The sequence below is a fragment of the Aythya marila genome, assembly GCF_965140915.1.
Source record: "Aythya marila genome assembly, chromosome: 13".
NCBI classification, from domain to species: Eukaryota; Metazoa; Chordata; class Aves; order Anseriformes; family Anatidae; genus Aythya; species Aythya marila.
In genome coordinates, this window is record NC_139054.1 from 18111312 (window position 1) to 18128408 (window position 17097).

The window sequence follows — 17097 nt, forward strand, 5'->3', positions numbered from 1 at the left end:
AGTTATTTTTAAGGTGTTTCAGGTAGGAAGAAAGATTTGTCTCTTATTTCTTTTATAAAAGTGATGTGAATGAATGATCCTTAAATACTTTTTCCTTCCCTTCAAGGCTGTTGTTTAAGAAAGTCAAGGCACTACTAGGAGGGAATGTCCGCATGATGCTTTCTGGGGGAGCACCACTTTCGCCTCAAACACAAAGATTCATGAACATCTGTTTTTGCTGTCCTGTTGGTCAAGGCTATGGATTAACAGAAACATGTGGAGCAGGAACAATTACAGAAGGTAGTTAAACAATTCTGGGAATACATTATATATGTATTTATTTATTTATTTTTTAAGGTAAAGTCAGAATAGTGGTAGCTCTTATCTCAAGTTACTTTATTGCAGTTAAGCTGTCTTCCTATCTATGGTTTGAGTTTATATTTCAACATGAAAAAATCTTTGTGTTCTTCCTTGTTTTTTCCCTAAGTTGCTGATTATAGCACTGGCAGAGTTGGAGCTCCTCTTATTTGCTGTGAAATAAGACTGAGAGACTGGCAAGAAGGTGAGCATTAAGTGTTTTGACTTCAGAGCAACTAATTTAATCGCTGCTTAGCTATTTTCCTTGCCTATCTGCTTGGATAGGTATCGCATATGAAGTAACTGCTCTTAACCTTTGATAGTAGCTGTTATTCTGTGTGCATGCTTTAACCTGAAGTTTCAAAACATTTTGTTGGCAGTAGAATACATGACCTGAAAATAATAGTGTGCGGATTTCTGTTTTCTTTCCAGGGGGCTATACTAATAGAGACAAGCCTAATCCTAGAGGAGAAATAATAATTGGTGGACCTAATGTCTCAATGGGCTATTTTAAAAATGAAGAGAAAACAACAGAAGATTTCTCCATTGATGAGAACGGTCAGAGGTGGTTTTGTACTGGAGATATAGGAGAATTTCATCCAGATGGGTGTCTGCAGATCATAGGTTGGCCTCACTTTTTGCTCTCTTAATCTACTGCAAGGTCTTGACTGAACAGAATTGTAAGCATGTTATTAATCCTGTTGGCTTTGACAGGCCTTATCTTACTCAAGGTTACCTGCTTGCAAAATCACACTATAAAACACATTCCCAAAAGTCTCCACAATTATAAGAACATTTTGGAAGTGGTGTTGTTTCATATAATGCTAGTACTATCTAAATTCAGCACACAAGCTTTGATGAGTAAATGTAAGATTAATATTTTGGTATTCATTGCAAAGCTTTGAAATCACAATCTCCATAACTTCCATACATGTTTTGCGACAGGTGTAGTGCTACCTAAACTTCTTTACAGAAGCCTTTATAAAGTTTCCAGAATACGTTTATGGCATTAGCCTTTTTATAATTTGAGTAAAATGCTTTAACTCCTTTTAATACACCTTTACATGGCATGGCACAGAATACATATGTAGTGGCTTTGAAAATGAGTGTGGAAGTGCAGAAGTTTAAATGGAGTACGTTTTTTTTTCTCCTTCTTTCCCTTCAACTCCTAGATCGTAAAAAAGACTTGGTAAAGCTACAAGCAGGAGAATATGTGTCTCTGGGCAAAGTAGAGGCAGCTCTGAAGAACTGTTCGTTGATTGACAATATCTGTGCTTATGCCAAAAGGTAAGACTAGTTTTACTGTTTAAAGGTAATTTAGGGTAAACATGAAATGCAAGCTCTGACCCTTTGATATACTTTTCTATTGATATACTACAGTTTTCCATGTTTTCCACTGAAAAGTGGAAAACATGGAAAAAAGTGTGAGCTATAAAGAGCATCTCTGAAGTAGCACAGGCTCCCAGATTCCCCCGAACTGGGCTTTTCTGTTGGCATTTCTCCTCTTGTAATTCATTTCAGCTTCATCCCTTCTCCTCCCCAAACAGGTATAGTTTAGCGTGTACTTTGGCCTTCTGTCAGAATAACAGAGAAAAGTAATTGGACATTTTGCACCTGATCTAAAGCTCTCTGAGTTTTGGAAATAGCCTGGGTGCCTCCTTCCACCTGCTTATACATACTACATGAAGGGAAACTGCAGAGAACTACTTAAGCACCAGATGCAGTTGGGAAGCTAAATTATGCTATAATTTTGCACATTAAGTATGATACTGATCAAACTTAACCACTTAACTTAGAACCTGACCTTTGATGGTCAGAAGTTGTGAAAACCTAACATACAAGAAAAACTCTGTATGGGGGAATAAGTGCATTTCAAAAAGCACTGTGGATCTGTGTATATAACATCAAGTAAGCGTTTTACTCCTTGAAATGGAAGCTTTCAACTGTTTTAATCTTTTTTTCCTTCCTTCTCTTGCCATCCTGTGGTAGTGACCAGTCTTACGTGATCAGTTTTGTGGTTCCTAATCAGAAGAAGCTGACTGCGTTAGCTGAGCAGAAAGGTATAAGTGGAACCTGGGTAGATATTTGTAACAATCCTGCAATGGAAGCTGAAATACTGCGAGAAATTAAAGAAGTGGCAGACAAGAGTAAGTAAAGTGGCATAGTGTGTTAGCCATCTCATGGTGCTTGTCCAGCAGAAGTTTTCAGCTATCCTTACTAACTTCTCTTCCTTCTGCCTGTTGATTCTGCCTTTACCAAAACTTAGAAGAGTTTTATCACAGACAAACACCACATCAAATTCATCCCTGTTATGCCAGGAATTCACTATTTTTTTTTTCCCCTCAAGAAAATAGAGACTTTTAAAAACTAATTTCTAAATTAACCTGTCTATAGACAGGTTGCTTATTTAATGCAGTTAAAGTAAGAACCTAAGGGGCTGTCAGTTTGGAGGGAACGTTACAAGACACTTGCTGGTAAGAAAATTAGCTAAACAAGATCTCTAAGCTTTTTTCTGTGCAACTGTGTGTCCTACAGCTTTGAACCACCATGACCCTTATGTTTGTATTGGCTTAAAGCCTACTATTCCTTGCTACAGTGCAAGTGAATGATCAAAAGCCTCATCAATTTGTAGATCTATGACTTGAGCTTAAACATGCTAATGTTATTCCATCATGAACTAGGTAATTATTCTTCATATAGATTTGTTATTCAAAGTCTCTGCTTATACATTTTTTACTTTCTAGGCAGTCATCTACTATTTAGATGCAGCTGTGTTTTTTTCCAAAAGTACTTCAGAGACAATCCTGATTTTTAGCAGAACATAATGCACCTTCATCATGAGCAGGCATGTAACTAAGTAGGATGAAACAGTACCTTCCAATACCTGTTTGAAGTTCAGAAGACAGAGCTCCAGAGAACAGACATCCCAACTGCCCTGTATTTGCTGCCACCTAGAGGCTGTGCTGCCACAAGTTGTCCTAGAAATTCAGCTACAAGACTGAGTGGGTCCTCTTGCAGGCCTACACGCAGAACCTGGTAGCAAAGCCCATCAAGCAGTGCACATGCAGCAGCTCCCTACCCTGTTCCTGATGCAGGGCAGGCACTGTAGCAGCTCCCCACCTCCTCCCTTACTCACCCCTCTTCAACCTGGGCAAGAGATAGGAGCAGCTTGTGGTTGTAATGATGCTGTGTGCGTGCACCAAGCGTCTGGTTCCAGCTTGAAGGGAGAGTAAGTGACTACTGTGACAAAAATACAGAGAAGCCCCTTCATTTTGAACCCTAAACAATCTTTTAGGAAATAAAAGTATGGGGAAGAATTGCTCAAGCACAGAAGGTATAGAAGTAAATACGCAGTACATCTAACCAACCTGAGTTAATACAGTTATTACCGTGTTCCTATGATAGTGATCTAACTCAGCATATTCTCTTGTGACAGTAGTCAGATCTTCAGGCTACAAACTCCTTTGTTGCAAGCTTTAGATTTTTACACTCTCAGATCCAATACAAGCTAAATACAGTAAGTTATTAGGATATTTGTACAGTAATCAGCACTGAGCTTTGGTACACAATTAAGTTTGCTTGTGTACCTTCTTTAAGGTTACTCCATCAATAGGACACCATATTACACAAGTTTTAGAGTGCTTGCCTAAGTTTTTAGGTAGAGTGAATGTTCCATTTGACAACGTTACGCTTTTGTTTCTTCTTGTCCCTGCAGTGAAATTAGAAAGGTTTGAAATACCCATCAAAGTACGATTAAGCCCTGAACCATGGACCCCAGAGACTGGGTTAGTAACAGATGCTTTCAAGTTGAAACGGAAAGAACTGAAGAACCATTACCTCAATGACATTGAAAGAATGTATGGAGGCAAATAAACAAGTTCTGTTGACTAGACGGTTGTGCAGAAGGCTCCTTCTTATGCCTTGATTTTGGACGTCTTTGTATAGAGTAGGTATCACATGGATCCAGAAAATACACCAAATGGATGAATGTTTCTTATAATCTCTAATGAGAGCAAAGATCTTAGACTCCAAATTCATAATTACTAGCAGAAAACCTTAATGTGCTTCAGTTTCATGTCATCATTTCCAGTTTTGAGACAGACATAATTATGTGAAGCAGTATGGACAGATAATGTTATTCTTATTGTTTCTCTAGCATATTCAGACTGCTTGCAATTTCTCCCTAATTGACTGTGAAGTCTGATGTACATTTCAAAGAGAAACATTAATATAATTTTGATGATTCTATCATAGTAAGATACTTAGTGGGGACAAAATGTGTATTTAAAGCTTAACTGTCTCCATTTAAAATAAAAATAAGAAAACAACATGGGTCAAGAACTTGCTAGAGACCACTAGTAATGTACTGCTTGAGAATGGATGGATTCTTCTGCACCTCAGTTATCTTCAGTATTTACAGTGCCTAAAAGAAAATACAAAGTATACTTATTGAAATAAAGGTGAACTGAAAAGCCTTCTAAAAACAAGTTATTTGAAAGTTTTGCTCAAGACCATTGAATCAACTATTTCAAATTTCAGCTCACCAAATACATCTTTTACTTGCCACCACGTTTTAATTCAAGCAGAGCTTTCACATTAGGACATACAGCATTTAAAAACAAAAAACAAAGACTTGCCTTACTGCAGGAGGTTCTGATGAGAAAACATCAGCCGAATGCAGAATGCAAAACTTGCATCCTGACTGGCAAATGATGAAATTGATGGGCAGTTGTCTCTAAGATTTGAAACTCAGTTGATTTTATTTTTGAGGGGGCCTGATCCTCTGGACCTTCACATAGATGTGAGTAATGGTACAAGTTATCTCTGTGTAATTTACAGGATCAGAATATAAATATCTATGTTACAGAAAGGTATTTCTGTTCACCTTTTACAATATGGTAACCAAAACAAGACAACCAGGAAACAACAGTAGTTTCTCCACATAGTTTTATTTTACTTATGGGAAAGTACGCAGTGGCTGGGGAAATCTTTGTTTTAAGGGACTTGTTAACAGGGACAAATCACTCTACATAGAGATTCCTTATAAAAATGTTCTTTTATTAACTGGAAATTGTAGATGTGCTGAAGTGAGATGTTATAACTTAATAATAGTTTATCATTTTGTGTGCAGCATCCTGTACTGTGTCTCTTTTGACTTGTTAGTACCTGAGCTCCTGCATCCCTGCTAGCTCTTTACACTTGAACCGTAAATGCTGTAAAAAGTGGAGGCTCTTGATACTGTTCTACTTTGCACTTTTCTTAATCATTTTATATATGTTGCATACATTTTGTACAGGTGTGGCTCAACTGCTATATATGACAAATTAATTTTAAAGTATTTATAGATTTCTTCTATTCATAATGTGTTGTGTATATGATGGTTAAAAAGGAAAATTATTTGTTATTGTCACTGTACAGAAAGTAAAAGATTTTGTACGATGCTGCCCTTTAACGTACTAGCTTGCAATTTCAGGGCAAGTTTTTATTTTCTCGCATGTATGTGTATTTTTTTTTCCTCCAGCTCAAACAGCTTTTGGCTAAAATACATCATGGCTATATACTGGTCAACCAAACTGCCCCTTTTCCTTGGGACCAACTTGAAAGTTCCCCATGCTTAGCTTCTCTGGCCAGTCCAGAACACTGCCAGTCCATCTTCCAAGAACCCTGAGGGGGAAAGGGAAACAGCAGATCTAGTACACAGACCTTCCTGCACCTAGTTGTGCATGGAATTAGAACAGTCACCAAAAGGAACCAAAAACCAGCTTTTCTAATATTCCTAATTACATTAAGAATATTAGAATACAGAGCATATATATAAAGACACATACATCGGTTTATGACAACAGAATTACTTTCTGTATCATTAGCACCTTTTCAAGTGACTCAGTCCTGGACCTATGTCACCAACTTTTCCATGGTTAAAATCAGTCGTTGTTAAATAATGGTTAGACAGCCTGTTAGCATCACAGAAGTGTTTAAATGTGTAAGGAAGTTACTTGCACTTGGACCTGTCAGCAAGTTGTATGATTTTCTTTTAAACCATGAATGTATTTATATGAAATGTATTTTATCTAGACTCTGGGTACCTTCTGTGTCTTGGCTGACTGAGAATTGCTATTTTCAGTATATATATATACACACACATTTCAAAAATGGAATACAGTTGAAATGGTTAAAGAAGTTGTGTTCTGGAAGGTCTTTATGTATTGCATGTTATTTCCAGTTACTGTTCAGCACCTCCCATTCTCTCTACAGCTGAGCAAACCTTCACGAAATCAACGTACTACAAAGGCTGAAAACAAGTGTAGGGCAGGCTTAGTTTATCTTTTACGAAACTGAATGCAGATATGCTGCAAAAGTATTCAATACACATCAGCTTTTCAAGCATTTTTGGAGAAGGGAAAAAAAATGGAGGGGTAACAACGGGCTTACTTCAAATGTAACGTAGAGTTTACTTGCAAATTATTACATTTGCACTTTGGTAAGAATGTCATCCTTATTTCTAATTAATTGTAAATCCTTTTGTGATAGAACTTGTAGAGACATAAGGAACAGTATGTGTGAGAATGTCGCTCTCATTAGAAGGAATTAGGATGCAGATGACGTGACAGGATATGGCTTCAAAACCACTACCTGACATACCCAGTGCTTAACTGAAAGGACAGGAGATGTGGGACTGAAGACTGAGAAAGCAGTCCATTTGTTAAACCTGAAGGTTCCAGAGAAATGAAAACAACTGCAAGTCTCCAAACAACTCTGAGTCATCTTCAAACAAGATTGAGAAACGAGTTCAAAAAGAAAGGAAGGGCCCAGTTCAGGCACAGATGGTATTTAGTCTCTCTACTTTCAAAAACATAGGGTATCTACAGACAGACAGAGTATAGCAACAGTCACAGGGGGGCTTGAAAGCTTCATCTACAAAGAAAGGCTGAAGAAGTTGAGTTTAGCTGGCCTGAACAGGAGTGGCCCATAACAAGTTCCGATTAACCTTCAGCTGCATATGGCTTTGTTGTCCTAACGAAGGCACAAAAGAGCTGTCTCCAGTGGAAAAGGTTTACAAAAAAAGTCTATACACTAAGGGACATGTTGAGAAAAACACCACAACTTTTAAACAAATCCTTTATTCAAGGAGGAACTTGAGGTTGCTCAAGGTCACCGTCACTGAAAGTCCCTAGAGCATCAGAATGAACGAAGGCTACACGAGCACCTCTCAAGGACAGCTTTGACACTGATCCCTGGGTAGGGGCTGGGGGAAGTGATTCACTTCCTCTAGATAACGCAACACTAACATTGCACGTAACAGGAGGCTGGCCTAAATGCTTGCAAGGGAGAAAAGTATAAACAGAGAAAGGAACAAGTTAGTCCCACAAGAGTAGGTTACGTGGGGTTTCGCAAACCCTGTGTAATTGGGTGCCCAGTACAACACCAGAAGGCTTTGAGAGTAACAAGGAGCAGAGAACCCCCCGGTAAGCCAGCACGAGGAACTGCAGCTCCTGTCTAGCGCTTCAGGGCTGCATACAGAGTAGACAAGTTGAGAAAGGGGGTCATTAGTCAGTCCCCAGTCAGAACAAAACCAAAACAGCCACCCTCCCACCTCCCAGACTGTTAGCTTTGAGTAACTACAGTGCAAAAGGTAACTTCTGGTTATTGCAAAATTCCCTGAGCCTGCTACTGGCTAAGCACCATTTACATATGAGTAAATCAGTTTCCCTTTTGGAGGGTAACATTTAAGCATCAGAAGGTCAAAACAAAAAATGGTGCTTCTTTTGCATGAAGTACCACAAAGATGATTTACAAAATGCAATCAACAAAACTTGCTGTTGCTGCTTGCAGGAATGCTGAAGAGCGGACTCACCAGGTGTTTGACAGTAGTGTGAAGTTACCAGGAACAAACAAATCTCATTTCCAGTTAATTCACTGCTGCTGCAAAGTGGGACATTGATAGGCTTGTTTTCAACGCGATAGGATTACATAAGCCATAGAGGAGCAGCACTGACCATACTAAAAACCACACTTGTTGTTGGGCCGTCATTGTCACCTCATTTGACTTGGGTGAGTTCTGACAGAGGCGGGGTGCTGGATTTCTCTGCACCATTGCTTTGCTACTGCGAGCTGTACACCTAGAATCATGCTACTCCTTTACTGGGGAAGAGATATCTGGAAGAAAATCAGACCTGTTTTGTTGGATATTGACCAAAAAGTGTTTCAACAAAGCACGCAGCTGATTACCATAGGTAATTTGTCCAAAACTGTGTTTAGTTTGAAGTGTGCAGTCTTGACATTAGGCCAGTACTAACTAAATTAAACAAAGACAGCTCCGGGGCACACTGGTCCTCAGCCCACACCTATGCATTTAAAGAAGGGGAAAAAAAAAAAAAAAACAAGAAACCACCCCAACAACAAAACAACACAAAACAAAAACTAGATTTTTTTTCCACCTGTTCTCCCATTTTGAAACACCACCACCACCAGGTTTCTGTTGAGCTTATTTAAGAATAAAACAAGCCCAGCTACGTTTTGGGTGAGTCCCCATACTGTTCCAGCACTTCACAACAGAGTCCCAGCCCCAGGAGGTGTTGCTGAGGTTTTTGTTTGTTTTAAACAACGTGGTATTTAACCTAAACCTTTCCTGTTGGATATGGATCAGTTTATTACTTACGGTGCTCCCCCAGGGAGTGAACACAAAGAATAGGATCACTGTTCTCTCCAGCTGCCTGCCCTACTTTACTTTTTGTCTTTCAAGTCTAAGCAAACCCAACCTCTCCTGATGAGCCTGCTTTTACAAACTTTAACCAGGGTCATTAAAACAGGGCCACTCTGTCCCTGTTTGAAATACAATACCCACCCCAGCTGCCCTAGGCAGCTTAGGGGAATTACCCCCCAAAGCCCATCTGTAAGGTTGCTGCATTCCAAACACATTTCCCTCACATGCAGCAGCTGAGACCTGCCTTGTGCTTGGCTTGTGACTCCCCTTAACACGCTGCTTTTTTGCGGTAACGCTGCACAGCCGCCACTAACGTGGCTGCACATCTGCTTTTCTGAAGCATCACCCACAGGAAGGAGATAAAGTCCCAGAAATTAAAACCATTTTGCATTCCGATTTCATTCTTCAGAAGCCTGTAGCCCTTTTTCTCACACTGGTGTAATCTAAAGCACAGTACAAGCATTCTTCCTGGGCCAGGCTCTTTTCCTGGGACAGGGAACTATCTGGTACCATCAGGGAGGTTACATGTGGCAAGCTACAATTTGCCCCTCCCTATAATATGTTTCTGCCAGCATGAAAGATTTTCTTGCCATTTTTCCCCCACTTCCTTCCAGTGGGACATCGGCATCTCGGCCACTGACAACAGTCTCACCACAATGTGATCATTGCTCATCTCACTGGTTTGGATTAAAAGACAACCCTACCCTAACACGGATTTGGCAACTTCAGTATTAGGGGCATACCACATGACTTGTGTGAGGGCAGGCTTAGTCCTAAGAACTTCTGGACCAGATTTCCATCCTGCTGCTACTGTGGAGAATTACACCACCGCAGAGGACAGCAAAGGATGGAAGGTGCACCTACTGCAAGGCTCGCAGCTGGGCCAGGAGAGCTGGTCAGCGGGCTTGGCAAGTGTGACAGAAGTGTTACACCAGCAGCTGGCAGCAAGCAGAGGGAAAACAGCACCCCAGTGCTGGGGGAGCAGCAGCAGTGCCATCTCCAGCCACCCACCTCGCCATCTGCTTCACATCCACACCCCCTCCCAAAACCAGCACCAGCAGTCACAGCTCCACATCCAGATCCACGTGGGAAGCTGAGCTGGCTTTTAGAGTCCTTTTTTTGCCTTGTTAAAAACCTGCATCACTGCTTTGAACGCTTACAGTAACACAATAACAATATTGTTCTGAAGGGCAGAAATGTGCAGGTGGTGACAGGGACTTCTTACGGAGCTCTGCAAACAAACGCTACGCAACCCGAGCTTCACTTCTAACAAGTCAGTCTGACTCAGTTTTAACCTACATTCAGCCCACTAACAGCTACTGAAAAGTAGGGGCCTTACTTTGAAAGGTGCCAAGAAAATTGTTCAAGGCAACAAAAAACACTCTTTACTTCTGTTGTTCAGCCACCAATACACTTCCAGAAGGCCTTCCTTAGACAATGAAATAGCAAGATGCCTACAAAGTACCTGAACCAAAAGCTTTGTTCATAAGAGACGTGACACACCACAATTACCCTTAAACCAGAGGATTTCTCAGTTATATTTTGCTAATGCAGAAACAAGAAACAATGAACCTTAACCCTTAGGGAAAAAAAAAAAAAAAAAGGATGGAGAATACATCATGGTAGAAACATCCCCATTTTACTAGTACTTATTCCTGGAGCAAGTTAAAAAGAGAGGCTTTAAGGAAAACCAGCTCCTCTCTGGCTTTATGTCAGTGGGTCTGCATTTTCCCAAGTAGTTACAAAAAATCATGAAAGATCTTGCCACTGTACTTCAGGGAACCGAAGAGCAGGGGGTCTCAGCTTGCACTGCTCTGAGCAGAACAGATTTTTCTTAGTTCCGTCACCATTCCCTGCTAAGGGGAGAGGGAGCCCAGCTGGTGCTCAGCAGTGCCCAGTGCTCTCACCTGCACAGGACCTGCTCCCGGGGGCACAGGCATGAGGATTGCTCGGCTGCTTTCTTTTTTTTTCTTTCCCAGGCTGCACCTTTCAAACAGAATTAGATGATTTTATCCTTTCTGGCACACAAACACGCGTCCCAATGAAGTTAGGCACCGTAAGGAAGCAGCCCTAAAGGCTCTCTCCCCGCTCCCGATTGGAGCGAAGCTTGGAGCCATCCCAAAGGGCTGGCACGGCCCCGAGCCTCCCGGCACAGAGGCTGCGGCCAGCAGCTGCCGAGCGGAGGGGCTCAGCCGCGGGGCCCCGTTCCCATCCCGGCCATGAACTGCAGCGAGGCGCGGCGGCTGCAGGCGCTGCTGGGGTCGCTGCTGCGGGAGCTGCGCCGCGGCACCAACGGGAGCGCGGCGGCCGGCCAGGGCCCGGGGGGAGATGCCTCGCTGTACATCCTGCTCATCATGGTCTTCTACGGCTGCCTGGCCGGGGCGCTCATCCTGGCCTACACCCGCTCGCGGAAGCTGGAGTCCAAGCACGACCCCTACCACCTCTACATCGAGCGCGACTGGGGCCGCGGTGGCCCCGGGCAGCCGGCCGAGGAGGGCGGCCCCGCCGAGGAGCAGCGGCTGATGTGAGCGCCCAGAGCCTCGGGGAGGAAGAGGAGGAAGAGCCCAGCCTCGGGACCGCTTCTGCCACTGTGCCGACCCGGGGCCCCTTCCCTCGCGTGGGGCTCCCCCAGCTCTTTGGGGTGGCCACCGCGCTCCTACACCGACCGCCTGCGGCACTGCGTGCCCGGAGCCCTCCCGTTTGCCGTCTGCAGAGCTTCGAGGTTTAAAGGTCTTCCTTCTCTTCCACCGCTTGTGCTCCCCCCCGAAGGCAGCGCTTCGGCAGTGAAAGGCAGCTCTGCGATCACAGCGTCATCCCCTCCATCACGCCCCAGCCCGGGTCGTTACAGCAGGTACAAGGCTTTGCAAGGGTCAAGTCGCGTTCTGCTAAAGCAAGACGGGTTTGGGCTCGATGTGGACGCGTTTATTAAAACAAAACCAGCTCAGAGGTGAAGCTGTGCCCACGAGGAAAGCATCAGTACCTCCTGTAGGCGCTGTGCCTTTGCTGACACACAGTTAAGTGCTAAAGCCACCGGTAACTTCTCTCCACTGACCCAGAAATGTAATTCCAAATATATCTTTGTACAAGTTAAAACTTAGGATTAGAAGAAACAGCATTTGCACTTTACAAAGAAGTGAGGCAGATAACGGTTATTTTCAATATTTTGTGGATGTTCTAGCTATGTTAATAGCCTATCATTTCTTGTAGTTGTTGTTTCTCCCCCCTCCCCTTCAATAAAGCTTAATGAACAATCCCAAGGAACATGTACCTCCACCCAGCCCCGTTACTTCAGCGTTACGATTTTATCCAAGGTGATATGTCATTAGATATCAAAGTGTATCTTGTGAATCCTAAACACCTTAATAATTAAAAAGCATGAGGCGGGGGGAAAATTCAAGCTCCATGAAAAACTTCAATGTGAGTACAGGCAATAGTGCTACATGCCAGCACTGTAACAGCAGATGGCACGTGAAAACTTCAGCTTGGCAAAGAAAATATAATAATTAGCATTGTGTGAAAAAAGAATTTAAGAAAAAACAAATTGCCAATATTCTTAAAATCTCCAACTAAATTGTTAGACAACAGTAACAGTTCTAGTCAGCCACCTCCATCTACAAGGATTAAGAGCGTGCCTCTGGCAAATGAAACTGCCAGTTTTGATGTGGGCTTTGTGAAGAGCACTAAGCACAAAGGGCACGTGTCTGAACTTACAGAAGCTGCCTACAGAACTTCTACACGGGGCTAACTACAACATGGTGCCAGTCATGGTAGAAGACTTTCTGTGAGGAATTCCTTCAATACAATAAAAATTTAAACTGACTACAGCCACAGTTTCCCCCTATGAGGAGGATGAGCTAATTATACATATCCTTTTATATAACTCTATCCCAGTGATTAGTTCTCTTTTTCTGCCCAAACACTGTCCACCAGCAGGACTCTGGCCTCTAAGAGGCATTACAAACTATTTGGAATCTACAGCACTAACTGCTGCTGCTGAATTCAGCTAGGTAAGGCAAGAACAGGGCAAGGACTGTTAGAGTTCCCCGAGTATGAGAGGTCTGTACACATTAAACTTCAGTGCACTGGACACTAAAATGTGTGCTTGAGACATTTCACGTAGTATCAGCCAGTTAGTATCATCAGTGGAAGCACTGCTCCATCCTACAGGCAGCTCAGAAAGAGTTGTCCTCCCAACCCCTCCCAGTCAGCATCCAACACACACCACAAAGTACGTTCTCCATAACCCACCTGCTTCTCTCCTCCCCAGATACGAAGTGTGTGCAATATGCTGTATTTAGAGCCTACCTAAAAAAAAAAGGGCTGCCCTGGAAAAAGGTTTCATTACACATTTCACAAATAGGAAAGGCACAAAACCTCCTGCCAAGTAACTAACAAAACATCTAATTATCTGCTGTTCTATCTGTACCTTTCAATACTTGCAAGAACCATAAGGTCTCGGTGAACTGTAGCAATCTGTAATTTACATCAGCCCATCTATTCTGCCTAACAGTTACAGTTCAACCAGATGTTTAAGGTAACACCATCATGCATCAACTGCAGCTTATGCTGGAACAAGATACATACCCCATAGATATGCTTAAATACATCTACAAACACTTAAACATACAAATGCATTTGCCTGTATACATGTGTTTATTCAGTTCACACATTTTGATATTCATGGTGACTCTGGCAGGTATTTTTTCAGAAGCCTACTGGCTTTGAGAAAGCGTGGAGAACAAATGTAAGTGACGGTGTTCCCAGATGTAGGGCAGAATGATTTCACCTGTTCTGCCTGCTTGCCTGTGTTAGGCCAGAAACCTCAGAATGATCTACATTATGTTCTAAAGATAGTGCCAATTTATTTTTTACTTCCTTTTACACCTCATTGTACTTTGTGGGTATGATAAACCTGCGACAAAATGAATATTGTGTTTATTTCCTATACCCGTCTCACATCTGACCAATCACCTGGGAATAATAACCAGATGTGTCACCAGTGTGCTGCTATACAAATTGTAATTCCATTTGTGTTACCATCAAGATGATGTGGAACCTGTGACTCAAAAGACAAAATATTTTCAGTGGTTTTCAAAAATATTTTCAGTGCATTTCAAAATATCTTTTCTTACAGTTTATCTTTTGCCCACAAATGTACAGAACCATTTTTTGTTACAGTCCACATACTGTCTTAAATCCTATCACAAATGAAAGAGGAAAGCACGCAGTGGGATTGTTATAGAGGAGCGTTAGGAGTCTTATTGGACTCTTATGGGAAAACAAAACCATAGACTTGAATGAAAACCTCAGTTCCTTGACATCTCCCCAGTGAAAGCAGTCTTCACGGAGTTCAGCTGGGAACAGACACCCTATCAAACCAGGTTAGACTGCCTTGGCAAGCAGCACTGCTTCAGGACTGGAAGAAGCAGAACAAAAACTAGCCTGTCAGAGTAGTGAGATTTCAGTCCATTAGAAATTCTGGCTTCCTAAATCAATTCAGTGACACTGAAGAACTCACAATGCGCTTATAGATCATTCCATCCAGATGAGTCTAAAGATGTATAAAGGGTGCATTGAGTTCCTCAGTAAAGCATACTTTAAACACTCAGAACCCAGGAACACACTCCAGTTTGACAGAAGGGTAAATAACAGAGCAGGTAACACAAGTTCATATGAAGAGTTCACTCCCACTCTGTTGGTACAAACGGACACACCAAAATATTTGGACACCCAAGAGAAATTCACACTGTGGCATACATAGACCTTGATGAGTATTAATCCCACCACCAACATTCACATATTTTTGGTTTAATAAAATTAATACATTGTACACTTGGAAGAACAGGGAAGCTCCAAACCCACTGGGAACGAGCTGAATTAGCTTTTAAGAATATAAAAAATAGCCACCAAAATGTAACACACTTTTTAAATCGGTACCATATTGCTAAGGTACCTGTATTACTGATGTAAAGTGAAATGCCAATTTAGTCTCCACAACCCATTCAATCACTGGACACAAAAGATAAGGAAATGGATTAATTGATCTTATTAAACCCAGTCTTCTAAATAAATAGCACAGCTATCAATACCTTTTTCAGTTATGGTCAGAAAAGAAAAGCCTGTTTAGAAAGACTTAACTATTCTTTTCTTCAGCCCCGGGGAGATATTGCAAGAGTAATTTCTAGATTCACTTTTATCATACAAGCAAAAATATCTTGTGTTTTAGCTCTGACTGTGATTTGTGTTTCCCAGCACTCCTAAGCCTTTATACTTTATCAGCTGTCAGAGCCTTTGTCAGAGTAATTACAAAAAAGCGACTGCTTTTGAAGCCTCACTAAAATCTACACCTTAAAACACAGCAAGAACATTACAATATAGTTGGCATTACTTGCTTCTAGACCATGGTTCTAGGTCAATGCCCATTTCCAGATAGACATGGCCCTCACATTACCATTCTCTTTCCATTACTAGCAACTCTTGGATAGCAGTCTAAATGTCAGTACAGTTTATAGGACAGAAATATCAAATTGAGACTGTTACTTTAGCCAGTTCAACACCTTTTACTGCTTCACAGTGCCCTTGGTGAGGCATTTGCTGTAGAATTACCCATTATTCCAAATATTTTTTTTACTGCAGCACTGACAAAGAGCTGACAGCCTGTTCTGCAGTGTCCCAGCACCACGCTGCAACAATCAGAACTGATATCTACAACACAAGCAGTAACGATAAGAAGCCACAAATTATTTCCTGAAGTTTTAATATCATAAGAACTATGAAAATGTTTTTTAAAAAAGCAAGACTTTTTTTTTTAAAGAATCTTACAAGAGGTCTTGAAAAACTTCAAAAAGTTACAAAATATAATGAAGTGCTAATAAAGCAGCATTTCTTTTATAATGTGCTTTTTCCCAGTCAGGATAACAAAGTGTAGGCATATCAAAGTGTCATTTGTATCAGGAGAATAAATCACTTTTCTCCATTCCATGCAACAGCAGGTGTTTTAAGTCAGTTTAACCGTAGTACGTTAAAAGAACAAAGCAACCTAAGAACAGTGACTTCCAAAGACAATACAGGGAAAATACACAAACCAGAAGATCTATCAAGTCTTCAGCAGCCACAATTCAGTATGTGGAAGTGCTAAGCTCCTCATCTGGCTTTGTTTCACTGTCTGGTTGTACATTAGCAACTCAGGAATCAGACAAAGATGGTATTTCCTGGTTACAGCTTACAGCATAAATAAGTTCACATATAACAGAAGCCTAGTGTAAATTTAAGGTATTACAGCACAGTCAACAAGAGGAAACACTAAACCAGCATGGACTGATTTGGTACTGAACGGAACAAAACCCTTTTGTATGTTATCTCCAGCTAATTTCACCACAGAAGTGGTAACAAGCAGTACAGAGCTGCACCGTCCCTAACTTACCCAGCTAGTCTGAAAGAGATTTTGTGCTCGTGCCATTAGTTTCTCAGTGTTAAAGTTACTGACTTCATCTGATATCGATGTTACCTCTTAATATGTTCCAAAAAAACGTCTTGTGAAGCAGCTTTCTCAGCAATAAAAAGCAACACTTAATCATGGCAGTGCTGAAGCACTCTAAGTGCTCCTCATTCAAAGATAATAAACAGCCAGCACATGAACAGTACCTTTCCCTAGACTCAAACAATTAATTTATCTTCAAAAATCCCCATATGCACACCAAGTCCAATTCCAGCTACACATTTTACTCAGGTAGTTGTGTTGTTTTTTTGTTTTGCTTTTTAAAGTATTAATTGCAGAAGTCAAATTTTAAAATAGCATATATTTAAATAGCATGGAAATAATTGCTAAGAACAACATTTGGTTGAAATATTGTCTCAGATATTAAAAAAATCTCCCACTCTGCACACAGACACAAAAAAAGGTTCAGAACTGCTATACAAATAAAATTTGGACCAAAATATCCAGTAGGTATTTACTCCCAGGAAAAGCTTATCAGGTACAAGTGTAAGTGTAGTTTCTGGTGACTGTTTTCAAAGCTCAAGCAAATGCTACAGGTGCAGCCATCACTACATTCCAA

The 17097-nt window shown here is 41.3% G+C and overlaps 2 protein-coding genes across 9 annotated transcripts in view; both read left to right on the forward strand.

Moving 5' to 3' along the window:
- Positions 1 to 4226, forward strand: part of ACSL4 (acyl-CoA synthetase long chain family member 4) — a 36778-nt gene extending 32552 nt beyond the window's left edge. For all 8 annotated transcript variants that reach the window (XM_082770930.1, XM_082770935.1, XM_082770932.1 and 5 more), the window contains 6 exons: positions 107 to 279; positions 467 to 541; positions 769 to 960; positions 1509 to 1623; positions 2326 to 2483; positions 4052 to 4226. In XM_082770930.1, coding sequence (XP_082627056.1) covers positions 107 to 279; positions 467 to 541; positions 769 to 960; positions 1509 to 1623; positions 2326 to 2483; positions 4052 to 4209 — 871 coding nt within the window. In that variant the 3' untranslated portion in view covers positions 4210 to 4226. The remainder of the gene's footprint in view (positions 1 to 106; positions 280 to 466; positions 542 to 768; positions 961 to 1508; positions 1624 to 2325; positions 2484 to 4051) is intronic.
- A 148-nt stretch (positions 4227 to 4374) lies between these two features.
- KCNE5 (potassium voltage-gated channel subfamily E regulatory subunit 5) lies at positions 4375 to 17047 on the forward strand. The gene has a single exon (XM_082770939.1). The coding sequence runs from the start codon at positions 11260 to 11262 to the stop codon at positions 11566 to 11568; it is 309 nt and encodes a 102-aa protein (XP_082627065.1). The 5' UTR covers positions 4375 to 11259; the 3' UTR covers positions 11569 to 17047.
- The last annotated feature ends 50 nt before the right edge of the window (positions 17048 to 17097 follow it).

Coding starts and splice junctions, on each gene's coding strand:
- KCNE5 (XM_082770939.1), top strand. CDS start 11,260: ATGAACTGCAGCGAGGCGCGGCGGCTGCAGGCGCTGCTGGGGTCGCTG.